This window comes from Fistularia commersonii, chromosome 24 (genome assembly GCF_037954325.1).
Source record: "Fistularia commersonii isolate RoL2024-O1a breed Wild chromosome 24, RoL_Fcom_v1.0, whole genome shotgun sequence".
NCBI lineage: Eukaryota > Metazoa > Chordata > Actinopteri > Syngnathiformes > Fistulariidae > Fistularia > Fistularia commersonii.
The window spans coordinates 5,784,671-5,810,216 of record NC_141307.1 but is presented as its reverse complement, the minus strand read 5'-3'; the positions used below and the strand labels follow the sequence as shown (position 1 = coordinate 5,810,216).

The following is a 25,546-nucleotide window of genomic DNA, read 5'->3' as shown; positions in this document are numbered from 1 at the left end:
TTTCGCACCTGCCGGCCTTCCCATTTTCCATTCCCTGTGGGTTATTCCGGTCGCCGTAACCGGACCGACCGTGACAAGAGTAAACTCCTCGGGAACGCTACCAGAGTTAATCATGAACGAAGAAACTCCGGCGCAAATGCTCTTTTATCATTTCCACTCCGGTCCAACGGCCCTGGTTTAACATCCCCTTTTTTTTAACGTTATTTCCAACCATCTGCCGAATATTGAGCTCCTTGCTTTTGTTCCGATTGGTCGTGTTCCAATTTGACACGGGATGAAGCATGTGACCCCTTCTAAACGTCAAGAACATGCTCCTCCAGCCATTTTTCTTAATCGCGCATCTTTTATCGAAAGTCACTTCTTTGCCGTGACCACCACGGGTGCGTTTCTCTCCGCCGTGCATTACCTACGATACTACACTCTTATTTTTACTGGGGGAAAAGGAAAAAGGTCATTTTTCCTCCCTGATTGCGGGGCATCTCTGCTGTCACACCATGTAATTTAAGAATTCGGCAGACAATGAATGAAAGCATAAAGCTTTCTTCGAGAAGGGTCAGAGCCGCCTGTTCTTCCTCGGGAGGCTCAGATCTTTCAACGTCTGCAGGACCGTGCTGGAGATGTTTTAACTCCACTGAACGCCACAGGAGGTCTTTCCCACCCGAGGCTATCAGACTTTTTAATTCCTCTCCCTTCAGCCGCAGGGAATCTTAAAATCTTAAACCTTAAAAAAAACCAAAAAAAACTCACCCACTTACTGTAAATAGTAATAATTTATCTGTATATATTTTCAGAACTGTGCAATATTTCATAACAGCTACATGTACAATATTTTTCATACTCTTGTGCACTCCTTACCTTTCACTTGCTACTTAAGACCTGAAGACACTTTATAGTTTTTACTTGTTACTCAAGACAATTTATAGTTTATTTGTATTTCTTATTCTCCCCCCCCCTTTTTTTTTTTTTTTTACTGTTTATACAATTTTCTACTTTTATTTATTATTGTTATATTATCCTTGTAACTCTGGCGCAACAATTTCCTTCGGGATAAATAGAGTTGTTCTTATTCTTTTTATTCTTATTCTTAAAAGTGTCTAATTGTTGGCCTAAAACACCGTTCCTGGCTTCCTTGGGGTGACTTTTCTCCGTCTCGACCGGAGAGAAACTACAGCAGGCAGACCAAACTTTCCTCGTACAGCTAAAAAAAGTGACCGCAGCTGTCGGTTTCGTTCATCGGGACCAACTTTTAAAAAACAAAAACTGCTCAGCAGCGGGTTCATAACGGCACGTCAGCGAAACTGAAAGTGAACGGGGTGTTTTGAGGTTTCCTGGTGGCCGACATACTTACGGGAAGGTAAATCCGGCTCTCTCCTGAGTAGTCCGGCAAGCTGCCGTTGGTCACGTTCACCGCTGAACTCGTCAGGACTTCTGGTGACGTCGTCGCCAAGTCTGCTCCGGGATCCTCGATGAAAAACTAGAACAATTTCGGAGTGACACAAACGGCGAACCAACGCTTGAATAAGACGTTTCCAAACTTCTTTTGCAAGGATCCAGAATCTCAACTAGAGAGCCACCACCACAACTAATAATGACATTTTAAATACATTTATTTTTAGAGCGCATTTAGAAACACACTTAAACAGTACTTCCACAGGGAAAATATGGGTATGGATTATCCTTAAACTGATAGACAACAAGATAAATAAAGAAAAATTCAATGTTTCCCTCTAAGCCTATATGAAGATGCTCCAATTTGGATTTGATTCCTTGAAAAGTTCTTTGCTTTCCACAAAAGAAAGCACTAGACTGTTTAAATCCTCTTTGGATAATGTAGTAACGGCAGCAGACCCTTTTTGCACGATTATATCCTCATTCCCGTGCGTTTGATGAACCAAAAATAACATCTGGAATCAATCCGTGTATCAGTTTGAAATTGTATTTGCCTTCATTTTGAGGGGGCTGATGAGCTATTTTCAAGTGCGAGGGCACACAGCGCACGCTGTGTGTCCATCAGCCAGGGTTGATTAATAGATTAACAGAGCGAAAATTATCATCTTGCAATTACCGCAGCCAGAGACGCATTTAAGTCGAGAAATCTCGACCGGTTTTGTTCTTCCGTAAATATTGATAGGCAGCTTCTGTGCACGTCTGCTGCCAATTATTCAAATGTTTGCGATCAGCGAATTGTGCGGCGAAGAGACACGATGAGGACATTTAAAAAAAACATCAATTTAGTTTTAATTTTTTTGGTTCTCCTATTTTCCATCTGGTCCATGCGTCCATGCCACAATCTAAATCGAACTGAGGAAAGAATTAAATACGTGTTGTAGAAATTAATATGAGTCCTGCAATATTATACAATATAATATGAATACAAAGCTATGAGGTCATCGTCTGAAACAATAATTTTCTGAAAAAATTAGTTGACAAATCATGAATGGCCTCCTCACCATGTTGAAGACAGACATCACCAGGATCAGAGCGGTGGTCGTCATGGTGAGGACCAATCGCAGCCAGGGATTGTTGGTCACGATGATGCGGGAGGAAGTTGGGAACCAGGTGAAAGTACAGAAGGATCCCTTGGCTTCTGGCTAAACATGAAAAGAGACAGAAAAGGCAGGTTATGATGGTGATGAGGATGAAAAAGGAGGGGAGATGTCTTATTTGAAGAAAAAAAAAAAATAATAATTTAACCACTTGTAGAATTACATGTCTTTTATTTTAATTTTTTGTTAACTCATTTTGTCTTTTTTCTAGGCCATCATGTTGACTTTTGGTCCATTTCTTGATAACATGTAACAATGGTTTTGAACACGCAAATATATAGTTTTTAGGTGTCATCATACATTATCATTTTAAGCATGAGCTTTTAACAAGGGACTTGACCGCTTCATAACAATTACAGAATTCATCAATCAACATATTAGAAGGACATTGGAGCCTGATCAGATTTCCTGTCTTTGAGCGCTTGTGGAAGAAGCCCTCCAAGTCATTTTAATGACAAAACTCTTCCATCACAGTTTCATTTATGGTGAAAATTATGGAATGGCATCCCAGATACACACCAATGTTTTTTTTTTTTTTTTTTTTCCCATCATATAATTTGATTTATAACTTTGCTTTAAACTGCTCCGTAACTCTATTCTTTTTGCAAAATGAATTTTTCATACTCTGTAATGTTGCATTAGAAACACATACAAACACACACGCACACACGAAGAGGACGTTAAATAAATGGTCGTCCTCTAGCCGTCGCAGAGGCTTTTATTAAGAACACATTCAGTGTTTGAATTGATAGGTTGTACAAACCCATCAAACGTGATCTGTATCTCGCTCTCTGCTCTCACCGTAACGGATACTGGGGTCAGAACCGACGCAAGGTTATTGATAAATCAGCCATTGATTAGGAGTGACCCGCTGACTGGTTCTGGATTCTCTCTGGAGTGGGAAGGGTGAGAGTGATGAGCTCTTCTGGGGAATTCATGCATTGATTTTCCATAAAGCTCTTTAAGCAGCTGGGAAACATCAGCCGCTTCCGCTGGATAACAAACAGCAGCTGCGACCGGAGCCGGCCGGGCGGGCCGTTCATCACCAGCCCGATGCCGCCGGGACTTTTCTTTATTGCCCTTGAGCTCTTTGATTTGGACTTTTGTGCTCGGACCGATTTGGTTTTAGTGTAGGATCTGAAAATCGGACAGATTTTGTTCCTTTTTCTTTTTTTTTTTTTTTTTGAAGCCTACTCATTCTTTATTTTCCCCTTCCCTTTCATAAGACTGTCCTCGCACTTTCAGAACCTCTGTGTTCCTGTTGCTATTTACAGTCCCGCTCCACCCTATTTTATCCCGCAGACTTAGATTTTCTCTTTCCCGTGCATTATTTACCACAGACTATTTTTTCGGATTATTGCTTTTTTATCGACTCTCTTGGATTTGTTTTCTGTGTTTGACCTTAAAGTGTTTCACTGACTTTTCCCTGCCGTCTCCTCTCTGTGCGGCAGCCGAAGGTTTGATTTTCACAGACTTTTCTGTTCAGTCATGAATCACTCCTCGCTGTTTGTTCCCTGCACTTGAGTCTCTGCCCCAAGGTCAATCATGTCTTATTGTAATGCACCAAAGAAAGGTAGTTAACCTATGATGAAAAGGAGACACTTCTTAAATCAGACTATTTTATTTGATTTTGGCTTATACGGCTTAAAAATGCCCCAAATCACTGTGTGTTAAGTCGAAGATGCGTCCGCATGAAAAACCAGCCTACAGCTGAAAACATAATCAAAATATCCGAGACGTCTGTGCTGAATGCAGTGAATGAATTGTTCGTAACTCCGTAAATGCCTACTTTATGGATCGATAAAGTTCACTCTATTTTATCTTATTCTATTCTGTTTACAAGACAGCGTTTTAATTCAAAACACTTTATTCTAGCCATAATGCTTTGCTGACCTGAACAACATATTATCGCGCCTCAGCCCAGGAGGACCCTGACTCCATCATAAAACATACCGGCATTTCATTTGGAGAAGCTGTCAATTTTCATAAACGGAAATGAACTGCAATTGTTCCTTGTACCGGGGATGTTATTGACGCTATTGAACGTCCTTCGTTCAATAGCGCATACAAGTTTAACAGATTACATACCAATATACCAATAGAGCATGGCAAACAAACAAAAAACATGTGCAAACGTACCAGGATGTGACCAGCGAAACAAAGAAGCAGGATCAGAACCAGCAGCAGGAATGCCAGGCCAAAGGAGATTCCCAATATCGCAGTTCTGCAACACAAACACACACACACACACACACAAACAATGTTACTATGAGGCCATAGTAGCCCACTGACTCATTCATTCATTAATGCCAAACTTCAACCCTGAGCTTATTATTTAAAGCAACCCTAAAATAAAAAATCTGATCACAAGTTTCTGTCTTTACCTCTGGCTAACATACGGATGCAACTTACACACACACACACACACAGAGCTCCATTCATGTGACAAAGAGCCGCAATCCATTTCCATGAAACAAGCATAGTCGGGTGTGTGTGCAGCGTGCAGCGGCATCTGTGCATCAGAATGAACTTCTGTTAATGCATCACTTCTCTAATGAGGGAAACCTCCCTCCCGACTGATCTAAGCGTCGCTCCTATAAAGCAAATGATGTCACGTCTAAATGTGAGGAGCTATGCTGCGACAACCAGAACAAAGAGAGAGTGGGAGGGAGGTGAATTAGAAAATCAATGGCCCTCTCAGATGCTGAATTACACCTTTGGCTTCCAAAGGCTGTAAATTAGCATGACCGTGAATTTCTTTTCTTGCCATTAAAGAGACGCCTCACTTTGATTCACCTGATCTATAATCACTGACAGACGTGCAGCCCTTTCATCCCGATCTGCTTTTTCACATTCTGCCTTTCTGCTCCCCTGCCGCTTTCATTTCAGCGTGGGCCCGATGACGAGACAGCCGGTTTCGTCATCTCGTCGCTTTTCCACGTCAGCCTGCCACCGCGGACGGAGTTTGCGGACGCCGAGGGCGCAGCGCGTTCTAAAAATCCAACTTACTTTGGCAGCACAAGGACCTGGACGATGAATATACAGCAGAATATCAGGCAGGCGCAGGTGACGTAGTACTTGAAAGCTGGTAACGTCGTCGATCTGTACTGTTAAGAGACAGCGAGGCAAAAAAAATAAAAATAAATCAGACACAGGCGGCGGTAGAACATGCTAAAAAATATATGATTATGAGCCGGAGGCCAAGATCGACAGAATTCGAACTCCAAAAACAGAGATATTTGCACCCGTTGTAGCTTTTTTTTAAGATCCAGTTTCCCCCAAAACATCTAGACGCAAACTAGATTCTCCGTTATAATTATACCCCGCTGTTCGGAAGCGTCGTTGTCATTTCTGTGAACTTTAGCAAAGCCGAGGGATACACATTGTTCTGCCGTTTCACCGCAGCTGCGACGCTTTCTTCTTTTGCGACCGAATTTCAGGGGAACAACTGAACAGCCAAGGTCAGATCGGCTCCCTCGGGGAGGCCGAGACGATTTTTCCCGATGTTGGATGTTCTCCGGCTCGACGCTCCCTTCGTACATCTGAGGTTAAGTCGGGGTTGAGGTCTCCAGAGGGAAACCGAACCTTTTGTCACGTTCCCATTATGCGCCATACCAATGCGCTGGATTTCAGACTCCTGGAGCGCTGACGTGCGAAAAGTAAACAATGGCCAAAGGGCCAAAGTGGCCGCAAACAGAATCCGCTTTTTTTGACAGAGGAGCAATTGAACGCGCCGAAGGTTCAAAGCACGTCCACTCTTTCAAAAATGCTCCTTGTACAAAAAACAACAACATTACAACATGTCATATTTTAGATTTCAAGCATTAACTCTGACATTCTCAGACAAAAATGCTGTTTCGCAGGAATCCGCCATTTGATAATGAAGGCTATTTATGCTTTTCATTTTGCAGAAAACGTACTGAACCTTGCTTCCCGTAGCGCAACTCGGAAAGAGCCGAGAGAAGGTACTTTGGATTGCTTCGCCTGCTAAAAATCTTTCACAGAAAACGTCCTTTCTGTTGATTTGATTTTGCGGCTGGTGCTTTGTTTGAGTTCACCTACCTCTTTCTCCAGAGCTTTATTGTGAAAGAACAATGAGATCCTCTGGATGTCCTCAGACTTCAACCACTGTCTGGAAATACATAAAAAAAGCAAAACAGGGACTAATAATTATCAGAAACAGGCTTCTGGTTGTATGATTAATTATCTCAAAACTCATAATGAACTGAATATAATATGAATGTCTGACATTTTAAAAGCAAAGTTTGTAAAGGTCACCATTTTTTTTTTTTTTAGCCTTTAAACCTTTTTATTATTTTCTTGGTTCATGACTTATCAAATAAAATCATGCTCATTTTCCTATACACGGGTGGATGACATAAGGGATTGTATTTGTAAGATGTTCTGTCAAAACAAAGAATCGCAAACCGCAAACCCACATGCGGACAAATTTTGTTCGATATTTGTTCTCGCAAATATTGCCAAAGTGGAGAATATCTTTTTTTTTTTTCCCGAACAGCCTGACAAACATCTAACAGACATCAACACAGTCTGCGAGGAAGCCGTCGAGGGGTTATCTCGGGGTCTATTTCACAGAAATAGACAAATTTGTTTCAATGAATGTCCTGTAATCAGGTGACGCCCTCTGCGAAAGCTTACTTCTGGGAGTTGATGCCATCTATGGTGCGAATCATCCGCTCATTGAGCTCCTCCTCAAACCTCCTCCGCTGCGACTTGGACCTGCGATGGACGGGAGCGGGCGTGAAAACGGACTGAAACGTTTGGCGATCGGCTCCAAATTTCAAACTCACCTCTCTCGCCGTTGGAAGTGGTACTGCCCCATCGGGACATCCTGGAAAAGGCAATCGTAGTTTTTTCCACGGCGACCAACCAATACTGTGTTTGTTTATGGTTTGGGAAATGAGGTGAATGGCGACGAACTCACCGTGGTGTTTATCCTGCCGTTGTCCGTGGTCATGCTGTCTCGATGATGGAGGTTGGCGAAGGGCTTGGCGGCACCCCACGACTCCAGGTAGCGAGTCATTCTGACGGATGCCCGCATCTTCCCGCCGTCCAGTGACGGGCGCGAGCGGACGCCCAGTAGAGGGCTGTGGCGCTCGGTCTGCGCAAAAAAAAACATTTCCGAGATAGGTTGTTGATTTTTGCGAAATATGTCGTCAGTCCGGGCGGGTTTAGCAGGCACAACTTGACCCGATCCTGGAAGTAGTCATTGTGCACAAATGGTGGCATTAGCTTGACCCATCCTCATTTCTAATCCTTATTCTCTAATATACTAACTCTAATAATACAAATATAATCATAATGAAATCTACTGGGATAAAATCTGTTCTACAACCATACTGGTAGTGAAATGTGTTGTGTTGGTATCAGTTGGGTTTCATAGCCTGCTTGCTTTTTTGGTTTTTACTGTGAATTTGATATGAGAGAGCTGCAAACAGTTGTGTCTACAAGAAAGTTAATGTTCCTAAGTCTATTTTTTCTTTTTTTTTGTGAAAAATTTGAAAATGGTTATTTGTTTTTTATTTAGTTCATAAATTAATAATAATGTTATTATTTATTTTCTGATTTTTTTTCCTGTCAAGATCCAAGAAAGGGATCATTTTTGTTTATGTGTGGCTTTCTGGAAAACGATAAATGTTTACGTTTGGACACCTTTGCGATCGTCACACTTTTTTGTTACAAACTGTCCCGGCCCCCCCCGTCTCAGAAGGGAAGTTATTTGGCCCTTGCAGAACCCCCGCTTATTCTTAAAGACTTGGTTATTATTGGATGCAAAGATACAAGAAAAGCGACAATAAGTGAACTTTAGGGGTGACAGTGTTTGTATGAAAGAAAGAAGACTGCGTTGATCGTGGTGTGGAACAAATAAAACGTAAGAAACCGGTAAGTACAATCTGACACTCATGCCGGCGAGCTACTGTCATTTGGTGAAAGTTATTTGTTCCTAGTATAGTTTTTATCCCAATGACGATAATAATGTCAAATAACTATCTTAAATCAGTGGAAGAGGGGCCGTAAATACACAACCGTACGGAACAACTCCGGTCCAAATGACAAAATAACAATGAGAGAGATGAGAGCGTGTGCTTTGAATGGAAAGAGCTGATCTCCACGCACAATAACGGTAAAGGGACATTTGAAGGAGCAAAATGCAGGGAGAAAATAAATAGTATGTGAAAGCACTCCATCAATTCATCCCTCCGTGCACCCATGCATCCCTCCATTCTGGTCTGTTATGCACACACTCAGTGGGTGTTCATGTAAAAATGACTGCTTTCATCCTTGTGAACTCCGGTCAATTGACAGCCCTCGACATCCCTGACCCGACAGACGGTTATTTGCGCTACTTGAAATACTTAAATCCAACAATGACGTCGCGCTCCATCCGTAGCGTGTGCCCCGAGAGCTCCCCGCCGACAAATAGCACATCGCTAGAATGCGAGCAGAAGTGTTTTGCCAGGCTACAGTGAGTCGTACAAAAGTGAGGGGGTTTTGGGTAGTTTTTGTTTTGTTGTTTTTTTTTGTCCAAAAATGTTTTTTGGAGTACTCTTATGGTGCGTGTTGACACATAGCGCTGTGTCACCAATGATTTATTTTACCTTCTCAAACTTTCAGGAACCGTGTATTACCGAACACGGAGTACATTTTGCTAAATGAAATGAAACGTTCTCGTTCTGTAACGGTTCACATCACGAGGATAATCACGTCATTTGCTGCGATTGAACCTTCTTGAAAATTCCATCAACCGCTGGCACTGACTTTTTTTTCTAAATAGAATATTAAAGGAGTAACTCTTTATTCAAGAAACACAAAATCATACACAGGTTAGCCGAATCTGAACACGATATTTAAGTCTTTGCACCTTTTGGCTCAGGGTGACAGCAAACCTTTAAAAGGGCTTTTCGGGGACATTTTTGTCGTCATTATTTCAGTTTAGAGCTTAAACTTGCGATTGAATTCATCGGTAAGAAGAATCCGCTTAGTAGAGGCTCTCTTTTGACCAGGGTCGGAACCCGGAAGAAAACCGAACATATACATCAAAACAACAGCGCTTTTTTGAAAACAATATATCAAACAAAATACACCAGAGGGAAAAGACTGCCATTGTTGCTGTGGCCTGCAGGCTTGGCCAAAAAAACCCGGGCATTCACAACAAACCACAGCTGGCGCCGTAAACGGCTCAGCGGGGAAGCTTTAGGAAAGCCCGAGTTGAAATAAATTTGTGCCGGATTGACCCGGGAGATTGGGGATCTGAGCGGACATCCTGTCGGTCCTGAACGTCAACGAACTCGAAAACAGAGTTCGCTCAGATTTAAGGTGGGAACGAAAACGCTCTTCGTGAAACTAAACGCAAAATCAGCGTGCCCCAAATACTCAGTCTTGGACTAAGCTTAATTCTACGTGCACTGCAGCAGCAGCAATGCTCTTCAGGGCTGTTTTCTAAAAAAAAAAAAAAAAAAAAAAAAAAGGCTCACAAGGTAGCAAGTGCAGTTCCTTATATGTGAGGGAGAAGAGGATGTGTCAGTGTCAACTGTAACTTCTGGAAGTTCTTGTCATTTGAAGGCGAGCGATTTCCAACAAGGAAGGCTTATGAATATTCCTGAAGAAATGTCGCGAACCACTGAAAGAGCATGCTGGAAAAAAAATCTTCCTTCATTGTATTTGCTGTTTTATTTATAGCTCTATTAAATTACTGATGAAGAGGTTTTCCTTTTTTAGGGTTTTCTTAAAACTTCTTATGCCCGCCTGTTTTAATATATAATTCATCCTGGATTCTACTGTCATGTTTATTTGTGTAAGGCTCTCTGCACATGTGGTTTTGATAAATACTGTATAGACCAGCTTTAGTTATTAGCAATATTCATGCGACAATAAAAAGTCGGAGGGAACCAGTTTGACGGAAGTTTGTTTCACCAGAATTCCACTGGGAGACATTGCGCTAACGCACTTAAATTCAATGTTTTGGTGTTCTGGGTTGGGTTGGAATCGCTTATGATTCGAAATAGGTGACATGTAATGACTATAAATGACTTTACTGACAAAAACAAAAGCCGAACAGTTTCGGGTGCAGCTTGAAAATCGTTGGATAATAGCGAAAGGATGCGTAGAAACGCACCGTGAGGCTATGGATGCCAGTTAATTCGGGATTTTTGAGTAATTTGTGAAGTAATATACGATTAATAAAAATGCATCGTTCCAATGGTTCATTCCTCTCCTCCCCTCCCTGGAGAACCGCCCAACCTCGCCGCCGCCCGCAGGAAGTCCCGATAGGTGGTCGACAAGCTGGTCGAGTTCGACTTACAAAGCGCTAAAGAAGACTCTCTGGTCGCCGTTACATCTCCCTTAAGAGAAGAGTAGTATCCAGCTGTAATGGCATTACGCTTCTCATCCAACTGTTATTACCCAAGTAAATTTAATACGCCACGCATCACATCCCTTTAACGGGTGATCCTGGCGTGTTGAAGTGGCCCACGGGTTTCTTTTCTTCACATTAACCGAACGAGCGGGAGGAGACACCAAAGACTCGTACGAACGAATTAAGGTTATAGATGTAAACCGGCATTAATCTTATAAGTGTCTGCTTATTAGTCTTGCAGTGAGAAAACATGCCGCAACTATCAGCGACTATTAATATTTTCCACCTGAGCCGCGATGTAAAGTCATGAACAAACTGCCACCAACCCTCTGAAGCGCTGCATTCATGCACTCGCGAGCCAGTTGGTCACCAACCGTTGAAACTCCCGGTCATTTCCAGATAACGTCAACTTTGGTAGTGCAAACGTGAAAATGGGGTTGCATCGTGAACGAACCAACAAAACCAAGTATTGTACTCAGCGTCTAGTATTGCATTTGAATCGATCAATTCGTCCAGTGTATCTGACCTTTGGATTGATGACCAGATAGGTAACCACTCCGTGTTCTTTCAGGTAGGAGTCTCGCCTCTGTCCGTCCCCCGGCTCGACCTTGTACGAACCCTTCAGATGCTCCAGTGTCACCGATGAGATGTGGACCCTCCTGGAGGCGGGAAAGCGTCATCGTAATTATCGCCGGCTCTGAAACTACCCGCCTTGTTCCCTTTCCTTTTTTTTTCCTCCCCCAGAAAACACAGATGGATGGAGATGGGAATATGATTTTCCGGCGGGGTGTATTTCTTTTGGCACGAGAGGCGAAAAAACCATTAGCAACCCAGTGAGACAATGGAGTGGCGTGAGAGAGCTTATTTTCAGTGCAGACAACACATTGCTGCCGGCCAATTTTCCCTCCCTTGTTACAGTGGTGGAGGAGAGACATGATGGCCCCATCGTATATTTGGAGCTGGTCAAATTAAGTGGCTACAAGTCACAAAATTATCATCATTAGAGGAGATGCACGCCATGTTCCATGTCAGTAATTGAGTTAAAAAATGGAACTATATAGCTCATGTAAATATGCGCCTATATTTTTCAGGAAGAAATTAATGTTTTGATTTATATTTTCAAGGATGCCGCTCAAAGCAGTTTACGCACCCCAAATTGATATATTTGTGTAGGTGGACGTGGACACACCATGATATTCCATCGAGATCTTTTGAGTCCTAATCATCCTGAAAGGCTTCCAGATACCTCCTATTTTTTTTTCCTCGGGTTTTATTTGGGGGAAAAATTAACACGCAGCACAGAACAAGCTCGTTGTTTTCCATTTGAAAGAACAGTGGCAAATATACTCTGAACAATGTTAAATTGAAAAAAAAAAGGCATTTGAAGTGGGTTATCCAAACAAATACATGCATCTCTCACTGGCAGCACAGCTGCAAAAATAGATCGAGAAGCTAAACATTAACATGATACTTTTAGGCAGTGACGTGCGGTGAGCTTCACGGCTTCCATGAGGCAGGAGAACTGCGTGCCTCACTTAGTGGCTCTTTGCAGCCGTTTTATGATCGCTCAGCCCAAAAACGACAGCTGTTGACAAATAACTCGGTACACTGGAAATGTAGTTCCTATAGCAAAAGGGTTTAAATATACAAAGAGATAGCAATACGGTCTTAGCACAGAACATGCAAGCAGTCGGCCATCATTGTGCAATCTACATTGAGGCTGAACAGTCGGCGGCCTCACCGCACGTCTCTTTGCAGTATTTGAACAGTAAATGTGAAAATCCAGCAATTTGGAATACAAAACATCTAAGCTTGTGAAGTTCAATAAAAAATACCTTTATAGTGCAAATGGCCGATAAATATATCCATTTAGTTTTTTTTATCGTTTAACATTTTTTTTCTTCCCAAGATTGGCAAGTGAGGCACGGCCTCTCCTGCCTCCCCTGACCGCGCGTCACCGCTTTTAGATAAAGGCGAGCGTCTCACCCCGGCACACCTCCGGCCTCCATGTGATTGGCCAGCGTCACATCATGTGACCAAACATCATACTGCCACTTCCGGAGGCCAATGACGCCACAGAGGACATTCCCGGAGTGAACGCCAACGCGCATGTTGATGTCCACTCCGGTGGCGTCTCGTACCTTCCTGTGGACGAGAAGAAAAAAAAACAACTGATTTTTCAAGGAAACTTTTTCTGTGAACTTCAGAGGGATTTCAGCATCAGTCGTGTGTGTGTGTAATAAAGACTGGAAAATGGAAAAACAGTAAATTTGGTGATGACAAAGCATTAGAGCGTTGGCGTTATTAACTGAAATAACTGACAAAGTATTGAGTGAGCCTGCAAACGTCAGCTTTCCCAAAATATATGAATGGTGAAGGGTAAGGATTATAGGGAAGTCTCCTCACTGGCAGTGGGACAGCTCATTAAAATGTGAGGTTTAGTTTGTTTACCACAAACAAAAGGTAAATATGCTCATCCATGTTTATCTCTCAGCTGGTAACCCACTGGAGAATTTTCTTTCAAAGCAAGCGCATTAAAATGCCAATTTCATATCGTATGTATTTGTATCGGAAACGCAAGTGAGACATTATTGCATGAAATGGGTTCAATTATTCGGAGTGACTGTAATAAACAACGAGTCCCCAACCTGTCATAGCCGTCTGGAATAAAATTGCACATTTAATCTGCTTGCTCGCCCTAAAGCGTGTGTGTACGGGTGCACGCGCGCTCACGTGATGTGCGTATATGCCTATTTGCACCTGGGTGGGTATTTGTTCAAAATTTATATTTCGCCGTGTCTGAAGGCTTATCATAATGTAGTCACTTTTTATTTGCGCCGCGGTTCAAATACAGCTGGAACCAAGTGTGCCGCTTCTTTTTTCCAATCTGAACAGGCGTGTGTGTTGTCTGTAGGAGAGCGAAAGAGAGATGTGGTATTTTACTTGATGGCCTCACACATATCCAAGCCCATCTTCACACAGTTCCTGGCGTGGTGGGGCAGCGATTCAGGAAGGCCGGACACACAATAGTAACAATCCCCCAGGATCTTGATTCGCATGCACTCGTTTTCCTTCCAAAGGGAGACAGGTGGAGAACACAAGACAAAGATTTGGAAAAGGCATCTCGGCTTTGACCCGATCGATCTCTCGGGGGAATATAGAAAACATCCTCGAGTGCAGGGGTGTCGAACTCATTTGGGGGCCACATACGGCCTAATTTGATGTCGAGGGGGCCGGACCAGTAAAATCATTATCGAGAAGTAGCACTAAGTCCAAATGTTTCCTTTGTTTTAGTGTAAAAGGAGGTAAACAGGTAAATTATAAATAAATAATGAACTGTTCCTCTGAAAATACATATCAAAAATGAATATCAAAAAAGAATGGATGAAAGTAAACCCTAAAAATGTGGTTGAGTTAAAAGAGAAAATCTTGTCACTGTTTGAAATTTGCCACAAAATGTATTAGAAAATTGAGCGGTAGCATGTATAAGAGGAGGTATAACTGTTGGCTATTCTGGTTCAATCAATCTTTTTAATTTTGCCCTTTTTTTTGCTATCGTTTTTGTGTTTTTTATAGAAAAGAAAAGATTGTTTTAACAATATCACTCCATGTTTTTTCATCAAAAAAGTCATTACGTTTACAAATTTTGAAGCACAAAATACATTGCAAAGTTACTTTTCATTTTTTCCTTGCCGTTTTTTTTTTTTATTTTTTTTTTATTAAACCCACCGTATAAAACCCCTAGATGCATATTAGAAAAATCGCGCAGGCCGCACCAACACAAAGATTTGATTTCAGGCAGATGGCCACAAAATATCGTTCCGAGGGCCGCGAGCCTGAAACCCCCGCTTTCGTGAGCCGAATAAAGTCGGATGCGGTTGATAAACACGAGTCAGATGAGGCTGATGGGACGATTCTAATGTTCTGAGCTGCCTTGAGAAGATTTATGAAAACAACAGAATAATTTGACAGAGAAAACGTTCATGTCGTGCCAGGCAGACAGTTTGTCGCAAAGCTCTGATGCTGTCGATACGTGCAAAGCGCACGCATGCAGAAAGCAACCAACCCTGGTTTCTCCTGTTGTTCCTCAAACTTCACGCCAGGTCCAGGTGCACAAAAGGAAGGCAGCACACGTCACCTGGACCTCAGCAACCCTTCTATTCACTGCTCCTTAATTCCTTAGGGCATCACTAAACCCACAAGTATATGCCCAGGATACGGAGAAGCTTCACAACAGCAGGAGAACACACTGATAGAATAGAAAAGTAGCATCGTTCTTTATTGATCCCCACAGGGGATTTCATTGTCACAGCAGCGCAACAATAACCAATACCGATAAATATGAATATGAATATAAAATAGAAGAGACAAGTGACAATAACAACAGCGAGGGTGAAAAAAATATTTGGTTTGCGTGTTTGGTTCTGGCAAAAGTTTTACGCAGGGCGCCCTTGCCGACGCAACCCCCGCTATTTGTCAGAATGGAGGAAAAAAAAAAAAAAAAACATTTGAAAAGCAATGAGCTTTTGCAATGAGAATGGAGTGACAGCAATGAAGATGAGAAAAAAAAAAAAAAAAAAAAAGGTAATGGAATCAGGATATGACGTGTGAATGAGGTAGTGAGGTAGTGGGAGCCCAGATGCAATCATGGCTTGCTGCGCCGCCGCCATGCTGGCGTGAAGAGGCATCTCTTCATCGGACCTGGCCTGAGGCTGCTGGCTGTCACCGCAGACGTGGAAGAACTCCACGCGGCCAAGAGTTGCGGCGGCCGGATTCCTCCGGACATCATTGTGACGGCCTGGATGAATATTCATCAGACTCCCGGATGAACACACCAATCTTGAAAGCAGCAAAAAGGAGTCGTATTCATTTTTAGAGGCTTCCGAGTATGGCGGAGTGAAACGGCCCAAGCCGTCCACTACCTGGTGAGAGGGGAAGTACCATCCCAAGCACGGATCAGTGACGCTTCAGGAATATCAGCTGCACCAAAGGAGGAGTGGTCTTCCAGAACTCACAGAAATAGGAAAAATGGTGCAAGAAAGACATTTCTGGATGCAAGGGGCTTTCGTCCAGAAACGGCGAGGGTGATGAATAAAGGATGAGGGCGAGGAGGAGTGAAAAATGGCCGATGCGAAATGAAGACGTTCAGTACGAACGCATGACCGACGACCTCCCGCAAATAAATCACAATCGTTCCCCCGGCCATCCCAGCAGAGTCACACCAAAAAGCAAATGACAGATATACCAAAAGTAGAAAAGTAATCCGAAAAGATGGACAAAGTTTTTTTTTTCTGCGCTCACACCTGCCATACCTTAAAAGCCAATCCAAAGGTTGTGTACTCCAATACCGAAAAGACGAAAAAAACAATTACAGTTTTTGCACACACACGCACACACCGAGCCCAAACTCATACACCTACACACATAACACATTAGCTCTTGTTCCCCATGTGGGATGTACAACAGCTCAGAGCGGGACCAGGCTTACATAACGGCAGCCTCAACAGGACTGCTGGGCACAAATATCTATATGCAAGTCCAGTTGCCTTCTTCGCACTTTGATAAACCGTGACCCGGACGACCGCGAATCCTCACAGACACAAAGACGAGAGAGCCTGACTCAACTGTTTTGACTCGAGTCCCAACAGGACGGCCAGCCCACACTGCAACAACCCGCAGCTGTCGGCTCACGCGGCACCGGCCTGGTTCGGTACGGAGGCCGACGGCGGCCGCGGGAAGGATTCGCGGCAAGGACGCGGCGCGGTTGATTGACGGCCGCGTATTCATTTCAATTGTCTAAACCATTCGGAAGCAGCCTTCAGGAGATGTTCTCCGGTTTAGTTTCGACGAAAACACGTTATCTAATCCTCTTCTGATACACGCAAGCAAACAAAGAAGTCTAGATTATTGGCATTCAGTTTGTTACTATTACTGCTATTATTCTTGTTGTCAGGGGGTCGTACCTTTCTCCATGTTTCTGCTAAATGATCTTTTAAAAAATGGTTAATTCAAACATGTGAGGATACAAGAGGTTACGGTGTACGTGCTGCAGGGCAGTGCATCCTTCAGGCATCAATATGCCGATATGTTGAAAAACATATGTTTCGGGCCGTCAGAGAATTTAAGATGTGCTTTCTACCGTGCTGCAGATTGAACTCGCTGACACAGCCATCGTTCGCTTTTGAAGAAACCAGCATTTTCCCGTCGGGTGTGTTCACCTACAACTAGAAACATCGTTTTCTTTCAATGCGATTCTTCTTTTCGGTCTTCCTCTACTTAACTCCTTCCATACACACTACGGTGTGCAATATGCAATATCAAGTGCAACATGAACCAAAACAGTTACCTTTGCAATTTGGTCAAACTTGCCAAAGAGTTCATTCAGCATGTGCACAAGTTCGCCAGGAGAGCAGTCGCTGGCGAGGCGGGTGAAGCCCACAATGTCGGCGTAGAGAATGCTGCAGAGAAAAAAAGGATACAAATTTACATTCTGTGTAATATGGCAGTTGCAGGTGACAGGATTAGTCATAGATGGAGATGTTGAGGTTCTCCTGAAGCGCGGAGGATGGATAGAATCAGGAACGAGGCCATCGGAGGGAGAAAAGGTCAGAGAAACCAGGATGAGACGGTTGGGTCATGTACAAAGGAGGGATAGTGAATATATTCGTAGATGGAAGTTAGTCGAGGATGCAGAGAATCGGGTTGATTCGCTGTGGCGACCCCTGAAGGGAAAAGCCCAAAGGAAAAGAAGAAGATTGACAAGATAAGTGATACTTTATGTGTGATGAAGCGTCAGGATTTCACAATCTATTAGCTGAGTGCGTATAAGTACACACAGCGACTGCTGATTTGTCATGCACTTGGTCGCTATGACATGAACATGCATCAAATACTAATCTCCAGTAAGGCACTGAAGACGTGAAACTATGTCCAGTGACTGTCAAGTGTAATTATTACAAGATATGCAAAGTGTTACGGCCGTGAGGTTTGCGCGTCGGGCACGAACAGACGACGGCTGCACCGCACGCCCGCCGCCACCGGCTCTGCGGTTCGCTCGCCGCTGCATCTTTCCGTGTTTTCAGCGAACAGATCCGTGCACTCTTACTCTCACGTCCGGTCCGGTCTGTTTATTGTCCGTTGCTCGAATCGGCCAACAAACGCCTCTCTAGGCGCTAGATTTTGGCTGCGTTTGGCTCCCAAACGACCGAACCCCAACACAAAGAGGAGGATGCACAGTCTCGTGGTGTCATGGAGGAAAATCCAATGATGAATAAAGAATAAAGATATAAAAAAACATAATTATTGACCAGGCGAGTGAAGCCAGTTATGGCCAATGAAGCCACCCTGTAAACAATTAAATGTGAGTAAATAAATAAGTAAAAGAACAAAAATACTGCAAAATAGCTCTGGGTTGATTAATTTGGGTATTTCTCGTAGCCCGGCTACATCGCCGTTGCAACGGCACGTGCATTTTTTGTTTTTGGTTTTTGAAGCGGTCGGTTTCAGAATGAAGTATTCCTGTTCTCGACCCATCGCAGAATAACAGAAGAAAAGTTTATTCTTTAAAAATAACCGAGCATTTTGGTTCACGGTTGTGCTCCAGGATTTGGGATTTCTTTTTCAGATGACAAATCTCTGGATTCGAAATACAAGCAGGGTATCGTGAAGCCCAACGGCGAACCACTGGGCCCGGTGTCTGAGTAATCCGTCCCGGTCCCCTTCCCGTTGAGCGACACGGGGATAAATTAGCTTTCATCGGAGGAGTAATGAGGATGGGCACGGATGCACTCAGCCACACACACACACACACACACACTTGAAGTCCATTTGAAACAAACATGGTTTCGTTGCGCGCCTCACTTCAGAGGATAGCTTTTGAGAGGACATTCCTCGGAGACGCACTAATGACAAGGTCTGAGTTTATTTACCCCTCTCCGCTTTTACGAACCCTCTCCCTGAGGGTTCGTAAAAGGAAAAAAAAAAAAAAAAACCTGAAGATGAAGACCCCCCCCCCCCCCCCTTCTCTCCATTTGGCAAAGTGACCTCAGAGCAGAATGGACCGGGATTAACTAAACGTGTCCGCGGATGTGAAAGGAAATAAGAGGATTGCATGCGGAGGTGATTGTGAAAATGAAAAGAGAGGAGAGAAGAGGGGCGGCAGCAGGAGACCGACGTCGGGCAGAGTGGAGCGGAGAAGGGGCAATCAACGCGTGAGAGCGGGTAGAGATGAAGGAGCGGACGGGAGGACGGGATGTTAGAGAGGCGTTGAAATTCTGCGGGGTGGTGGTGGTGGTTGGGGGGGAGAAAATGACATCCTTTATTATGTGAGGGAACAGAAGAGTACCTGACGTTGGTGTGCCGCTGCACGTAGAGGTTGTGGAAGTTGTTGGTGCTCTCGGTTCGACCGAAGTTCGGCCCCTGAAGCCTCTGGATGATCTCCGCTTTCATCACCCGGGCGATATGAGCCGGCAGCAAAGACAGAAGCAGACGCTCCTTTGCAAATGATACAACAGGGGGGAAAGGCCGGACACCATTATTTTCCTCGCAGGATGAAAAGTCTCATCCCTGTGTGTTCCCTGACGTGCACCACCAGGACAACACCGTGCGTTATCTTATTTATCTGATCTTATTTCGGCGCTGAGAGCAAACTCTCATCTTCCTCTTATCAAACCCGGCGCCGTCTTGGCGAGGTTCTCTCCGGCTTCGTTCCCGTTTCTATCGAGGGAGCGCAAAAGGTGCAAAAGTGTTCTTGACTCCGTTTGCAAAGCACATGTTGCAAACATTAAAACATCATTGGATTAACAAAATGCAACCCTCGTGTTATTTTTGTCCCTGTAACTCCTCCTTATTAGAGAGAAAAAGAAATGAATGAACGGTCATTAAACAATAGAATATTTATCCACCACACTGTTTAATGTTTTGAGACAATCACTGGGACCGCTGCGATCAGAGTTTTTAATTATTTCGCAATTAGATCAGGCAACCATTCAATTTCAAGATGTAATCATACGGCGACTGGAACAGTGTGTAGGCAGAAAAGGAACAATCCTTAATTGGATTTACGCCATTCTTACAGGAAAGTCTTTTTCTGTCTCCGTCTGCGCCTCCAAATCCGATGACTCGGACGTTCCCTGTGGCGTCCAACAGGGCACACATTTTGATCCACGCTGCTTTTTTAACTTCCACAAATTGGTCCATTATCGAGAAATCGATTACTTTTTACTTCTTTGACGCGATGCCGTGACGACCGTTACTGTCCAAGACATCAGCCTGGCAAATGCCTGCTTTCGTCATTCTTAGAGTGGCCAATTTGGGGTTGAACAAACACTAAAAAAGTGAGGATGGGAACTGTTTAACTAGGAATATGTTCCCGTTATTTTATATTATATTTTTTTCCTTTATCAACGTTTTTTTAATCTCAAAACACTCAAAATACATTAAGTCGTTCATGGTGACTCGTGGTTTGATGAGTATTCGGTGTGTAAGAGTGCAATTCAGTCTTGGACTCACACAGTCTTGTCTGGAGAAGCATTATGCAATGACATTTGCCTGACATTAGCGTTTTTGCCTTGACACTGGCCATTCCCTTCCGCCGGGAAAATGGCATGTAAAGTTCACGTTAATAATTGACCGTTCACTCAATTGTGAAATCGTATTATTTCCTGATTTATTTATGGTCAACGTTTATCCTTTCCAAAGGTACGACACCGCAGGAATAACACCCGGTTCTCATCTAAATATATTTTTACCGGAGAGAGAGAGAGAGACTTGTATTTTTGACGTTTTCGTCCTTGCACCCCTGATATAAAATTTGCTGATTTAATCATATGCTTATTTTTCTATTTTTTTCATATGTCAGTGATAAAACTGCACCAAGCCGGGTACCGTGTTTCATTCTTGTAGCGGAACCGATAAAACCCTGCTGGACGCGCTCGCGGGCAGCGTCTCAGCCGGCTTGCATGGGTCGATCTGTGTGTGTGTGTGTGTGTGTGTGTGTGTGTGTGTGTGTGTGTGTGTGTCTGTGGACGTGCGAGGCCCCGTCTCATTCGGCGGTTAAATGGAGATCCCTTCGGTTCATTTATCAAACGCACGTGGAAAAACATTACATCTCTTCAGGCCGTTTTGCCCCTCTGCATGCCCTCGGTGGAGCGTTCATCGGCTGCAGGAATAAGTAAATAAGTGCGGGTGGTGATGGTTTCTATTTTTAGCGACCCCCCCCTTCAGTCCCCCCAAAAAACCCCTTCATCTACTTAATTTGCTCCTGTGTTTTAGGAAATGAGCCCATGGTGTGTGAACAGTGTAATGACCCTCTCTGCTGTGAGCCGCATTTATGATTCACACCCCCTCAGGCAGCTACTCAGTCTCTGCAGCATGGACACCCACACCCACACCCCGGCATGCACGCACGCACGCACGCACGCACACACACACACACACACACACACACTCACATGCCCACACAGGCAAAAAAAACACCAAGCCCTGTAACACCTCTCCATCGAATGCGTAAATGAAAGCCATAACTTACAAAACATCAGTGGGTGAAAGATATTGCATCTTTGCGACGACACTTCTTCATATTAATAACACGTATCAAGATAATCCTATCACTCTTGTCAAAGTTATAAATGCTCAGTGTTGCTCGAAGTTCAAAGACTAAAAGGGGTTTCGTGTTCGACATCGAGGCTAATTTCGATCGGTGATTGACGAGCTATCGCTTTTCATTCGCGGGTAGTTTGACATGATACCTGTTTACGTTGACCGAAAGATTTGATAGAGAAGATTCCGGTGAAGGATTTGCAAACGCAAATCTTGTGAAACCCAAACAGTGCATATTTCCTTTTCAGGAGGAAAGCAAAAAAGCAAAGTACAGCTCCAGGTTACACTTGGCGCTTCACCGATTTGTTCGATTTGTTTGCTCACCGCGGTGACGCGCAAACAGTAACTTTTTTTTTTCCAGTGTTTAGATAACATCGGGCTGTATTTTTTCGTGCGGCGGTACACCTACGGCGCGCTCCGCCTGCTGGGAAGTCTTACGGACACACACTATCGCGCCCCCTGAGATCACCCTGAGTCTACAGTTACATTCACAAACGCTTTCCCATTATCGGCTACAATTCTAAACTTGTTGTTGGTAAAAACAAGATCTCTTAGTGGATGGATGTCGGTCCCTCGTCCCCTTTGCAATCACACCCTCGGCTTTTGCACTCATTTCCGTCCCCGGGTATTTGTCAGATGTCTGAATTTCTCTCTGACGTGGATCAGAGGGTCGGTTTGGAAAGTCCCGATAAAACCCGACTTTTGGAAATTGTAAGGATAAATTGTCAAAATATTGGGACTTTTACCGTATTTTCACGACTATAAGGGGCACTTAAAAGTCTTAGATTTTCTTCAAAATGTGCGGCGCGCCCTATAGTGCAGTGTGACCTGTGTGTGTTGTTGTTAGGCGGACGTAGTAGAGAACACCATGTGAACATTAAAGGGGGAAGCGTAGGCGTTGATTGTCTATAAAAGAACGTGTTTGTGCGTAACGCAGTACATCGTTGTTTTAACAACCCTGAAAACATGGCCGACAAACACATCCGGCCCAGCTACATCACTAACATGGACGAGCACGGAAGCGATATGCATAACGGGGTACGAAAAGTCTTCTTGGAGACCACCGTTTCACTAAGAGTGGAAGGCAGCACCGGGCGAGTTACGCCACGATTTGCGAATGGATTGTAGACGCTCAGGCTAACGTGTCTGCCGGCACTGTTGTTGGAACTTTCGCTAAAGCCGGCATCATTTCCGAGGAGCTGCGCGGCACGGAAAGTGACTCTGACAGTGAAGAAAGTGAAGCCGGCATGTTTGATGTTCAAATCAGAAACAGAGGATGAGGACTTCGATGGGTTCGATTGATGATGATTATCGGTAAAAAAATGTGAATACCAAACTCAGTCTATTTTTAAATACGCAAACTTGTATGCTTGTGTGTGTGTTGTTGTTGTTGTAAGGCGGACGTAGTAGAGGACACCATGAGAACGTTAGAGGGGGAAGTGGGCGTGGATTGTATATAAGACCCGCGCCTTATAATCAGGTGCGCCTTATGTGTGTGGTAAATACAATAATGGCACACATAACTGAGACCGCGCCTTTTAGTACAGTGCGCCTTATGGTTGTGAAAATACGGTAGTTACATTCGCATCAACCTCACTAGGAGGTCAAACCAAGACGTGGCGTCATCGTTGCGTGCGGAATTAGAAGGGTAAAGTTAAGTCTGCCCGTATCATCTGGTATAAAAAGGGGAGTGTTTATAGCGGCCCTTTCATGAGGACGTTTAAAATATCAAGATACGGCGGAGGCGTAGATTAGAAAAGCGAAAAGACTGCGGACACGGCAATGTTGATCATGTTATATTTATCTCGAGAAAATGCTCTTTTCTGGAAGTCACAACAAGAGGATGATACTCTACCTGCTGGTGCTTTTCAAACTCCAGTTTGATGGGGGACTTGATGCAGTTGCAGGTGTCTTGGTAGGTCTGTTTGAGCGCCAGGTCCATCAGGTGCTTGTGGTACGCGCCCGCCAGGTTACCGCACATAAAGATGATCAGGTTGGCCAGGATCTGCCAGATAAACGGCATACGCAAACACACACACACACACACACACAGCAAACCAACACTTGGAGGTGATGCATGGTCGTGTAATTACCCTCCGATATACGGCCTGACACTTAAAGCGACATTATTACACCATAAAACCAGGCCGGAGCGCACACTTTCCCCACCACTATGTCAACCTGGAGATCAGTAGGCTGTCCTTAAACTGCGTCCAAGGGTAATGGGGGGCCTTCAGCCGTGTTTTATTGTCAGTGTGTTTTCCTCTAAGTATATGTGACACGGTGAAAAACTGCGGTGATTAGCGAGCCGTATATCAGTTGGTGAAGAAATTGGAAAATAATGAATCGGTGGCTCATTTATTTATCTATTTATTCACTTAACAAAGGACCAATCCAGGTGGAAAACCCTTCATGTGCTTGAAGAATATTCAACAACCAACCCCCCCAAAAAAATTGTCATTGTGTGTTGTTGAGGAGGTTAAGAATACAAACACGTAATTAGATAAAAATAACCGATGGGTGCTTGTCCGATAACCGATGAAATGTAGTTTACTTATGAAAAAAATAAATAAATTCATAAATAGACTACATATGAATATAAGTCATGTGTTCCTCTGAACCGTTGGACTTGTGGAGTTTTTTTTTTCTTTTTTTTTTCAGATTTCTGGAGTCGCCACTGAACAGAAACGCGTAAGTAAATTTTTTTTTTTTTTTTTCACCCACGTTGTTGTCATTTAAATATTTCAAAAAGACATAACCCAGCCTAATGATGAGTTGCTTCTCTTCACAGAGAAAAAGACAAACTGGAAAGCTTTTAATCTGGGCTTGAAAATGTATGTCGTGCATTTTTAGACCCATCATTTTGGTTAGTAGAGCCTTATGAATAATGTATCATTACACTCCGAATGGGGAGCTTTTTCATCATTATTATTATTGTTATTATTAAAGTGGCTCTTTGCAAGTTGCGTGTCGCATGGATTTATGTTGAAAACCTTGAACTTTAAGCCGCAGAAGATGTAGACGAGTTCACATCTTGGTGTTTCTGGACAGCGAATGCATCGGCGACAGTGTGAAAGATTATGTTTCGCAGAGTCAGGATCCAGATCCAAATAAATCCGGCTTAAAATTATATTTAATGCGGCATGTAACAATTTTTCTGGAATAAACCTGTGTTGCATACGATGACTTACAATCCATCTTTTATCATTCTGAAAACAAAGGGCCGCTGTCTAGACTTTACGACCGCATCGCCGCTGTTTTTCGATATGATGTACCTTTTTAAATTAAATGAAATACAAAAAAAAACAAAAGGCTTAGTCCTTGCTCTCATAACTCCCTCTGACATTTAAAAAGTGTTTTTAACGTGATGTTTTTGGGTTGTCGTTTATGTTTTCCCAATAGTCGTGCTTTGGTTTGTTTCCTATCACCGTTCTAGTCGGCCGTTGCTGACTGGTGGTGCTGACTGCTCCTGTTCTCGGGCCGCTCTCGGAGAAGAGATGGAACTGCCTGATTAAATAAAGATTTCAGGAGACAGAAAAAAAAATGATCGCCAGACCTTCGGAGCAGAAACACCGCGAGGCCTGCATCTGGAAATATCCAACGCTGAAAATGTTTATGTCTCTCCTGCACGGACTGACATTTAGAGAGAAAATAAAGGAAGACGTGCTCCATGGCAGATACTTCATTATGACGGCGTCCATGTTCACTATACGATCGTGATATACTGCGCGCTGAGGGTCAAATGTCCAATGATGTGAAATCCTAAGATCTCGGGTTTAGCGCGCATCCTCACCGGGAAAAATGGAATATACATCATTTCCTGAATCAAACGTAACACCGAATGATGATACTATATGATTAACCCGTAGACTTGTGCAGATTGTCATCATCCGCTGGAAAAATGTCATTGCGGCAACTGGATTGGTTTCCTGAAGATTTTTCGCCTTTTGGTTTGAATGCGTCTTCAAGAGTCCGCGAGAGTGTAGATTTGAAATAAATGTACATCTCTGTTATGTCGTCATTT

The 25,546-nt window shown here is 43.5% G+C and overlaps 1 protein-coding gene across 2 annotated transcripts in view; it reads right to left on the bottom strand.

The window, feature by feature from the left end:
- adcy2b (adenylate cyclase 2b (brain)) overlaps positions 1-25,546 on the bottom strand; it is a 54,055-nt gene that overhangs the window by 12,364 nt on the left and 16,145 nt on the right. For both annotated transcript variants that reach the window (XR_015107995.1, XM_086171141.1), the window contains exons 4-17: positions 23,378-23,527; positions 19,268-19,416; positions 17,270-17,381; positions 13,867-13,994; positions 12,910-13,068; positions 11,450-11,582; positions 7,492-7,668; positions 7,358-7,398; positions 7,206-7,286; positions 6,609-6,678; positions 5,556-5,653; positions 4,686-4,770; positions 2,451-2,591; positions 1,349-1,474 (exon numbers count right to left, since the gene is read on the bottom strand). Coding sequence is in view for 1 of the 2 variants with exons in the window: in XM_086171141.1 (XP_086027267.1) it covers positions 1,349-1,474; positions 2,451-2,591; positions 4,686-4,770; positions 5,556-5,653; positions 6,609-6,678; positions 7,206-7,286; positions 7,358-7,398; positions 7,492-7,668; positions 11,450-11,582; positions 12,910-13,068; positions 13,867-13,994; positions 17,270-17,381; positions 19,268-19,416; positions 23,378-23,527 (1,650 nt within the window). In the remaining variant the exon portion in view is untranslated. The remainder of the gene's footprint in view (positions 1-1,348; positions 1,475-2,450; positions 2,592-4,685; positions 4,771-5,555; positions 5,654-6,608; positions 6,679-7,205; positions 7,287-7,357; positions 7,399-7,491; positions 7,669-11,449; positions 11,583-12,909; positions 13,069-13,866; positions 13,995-17,269; positions 17,382-19,267; positions 19,417-23,377; positions 23,528-25,546) is intronic.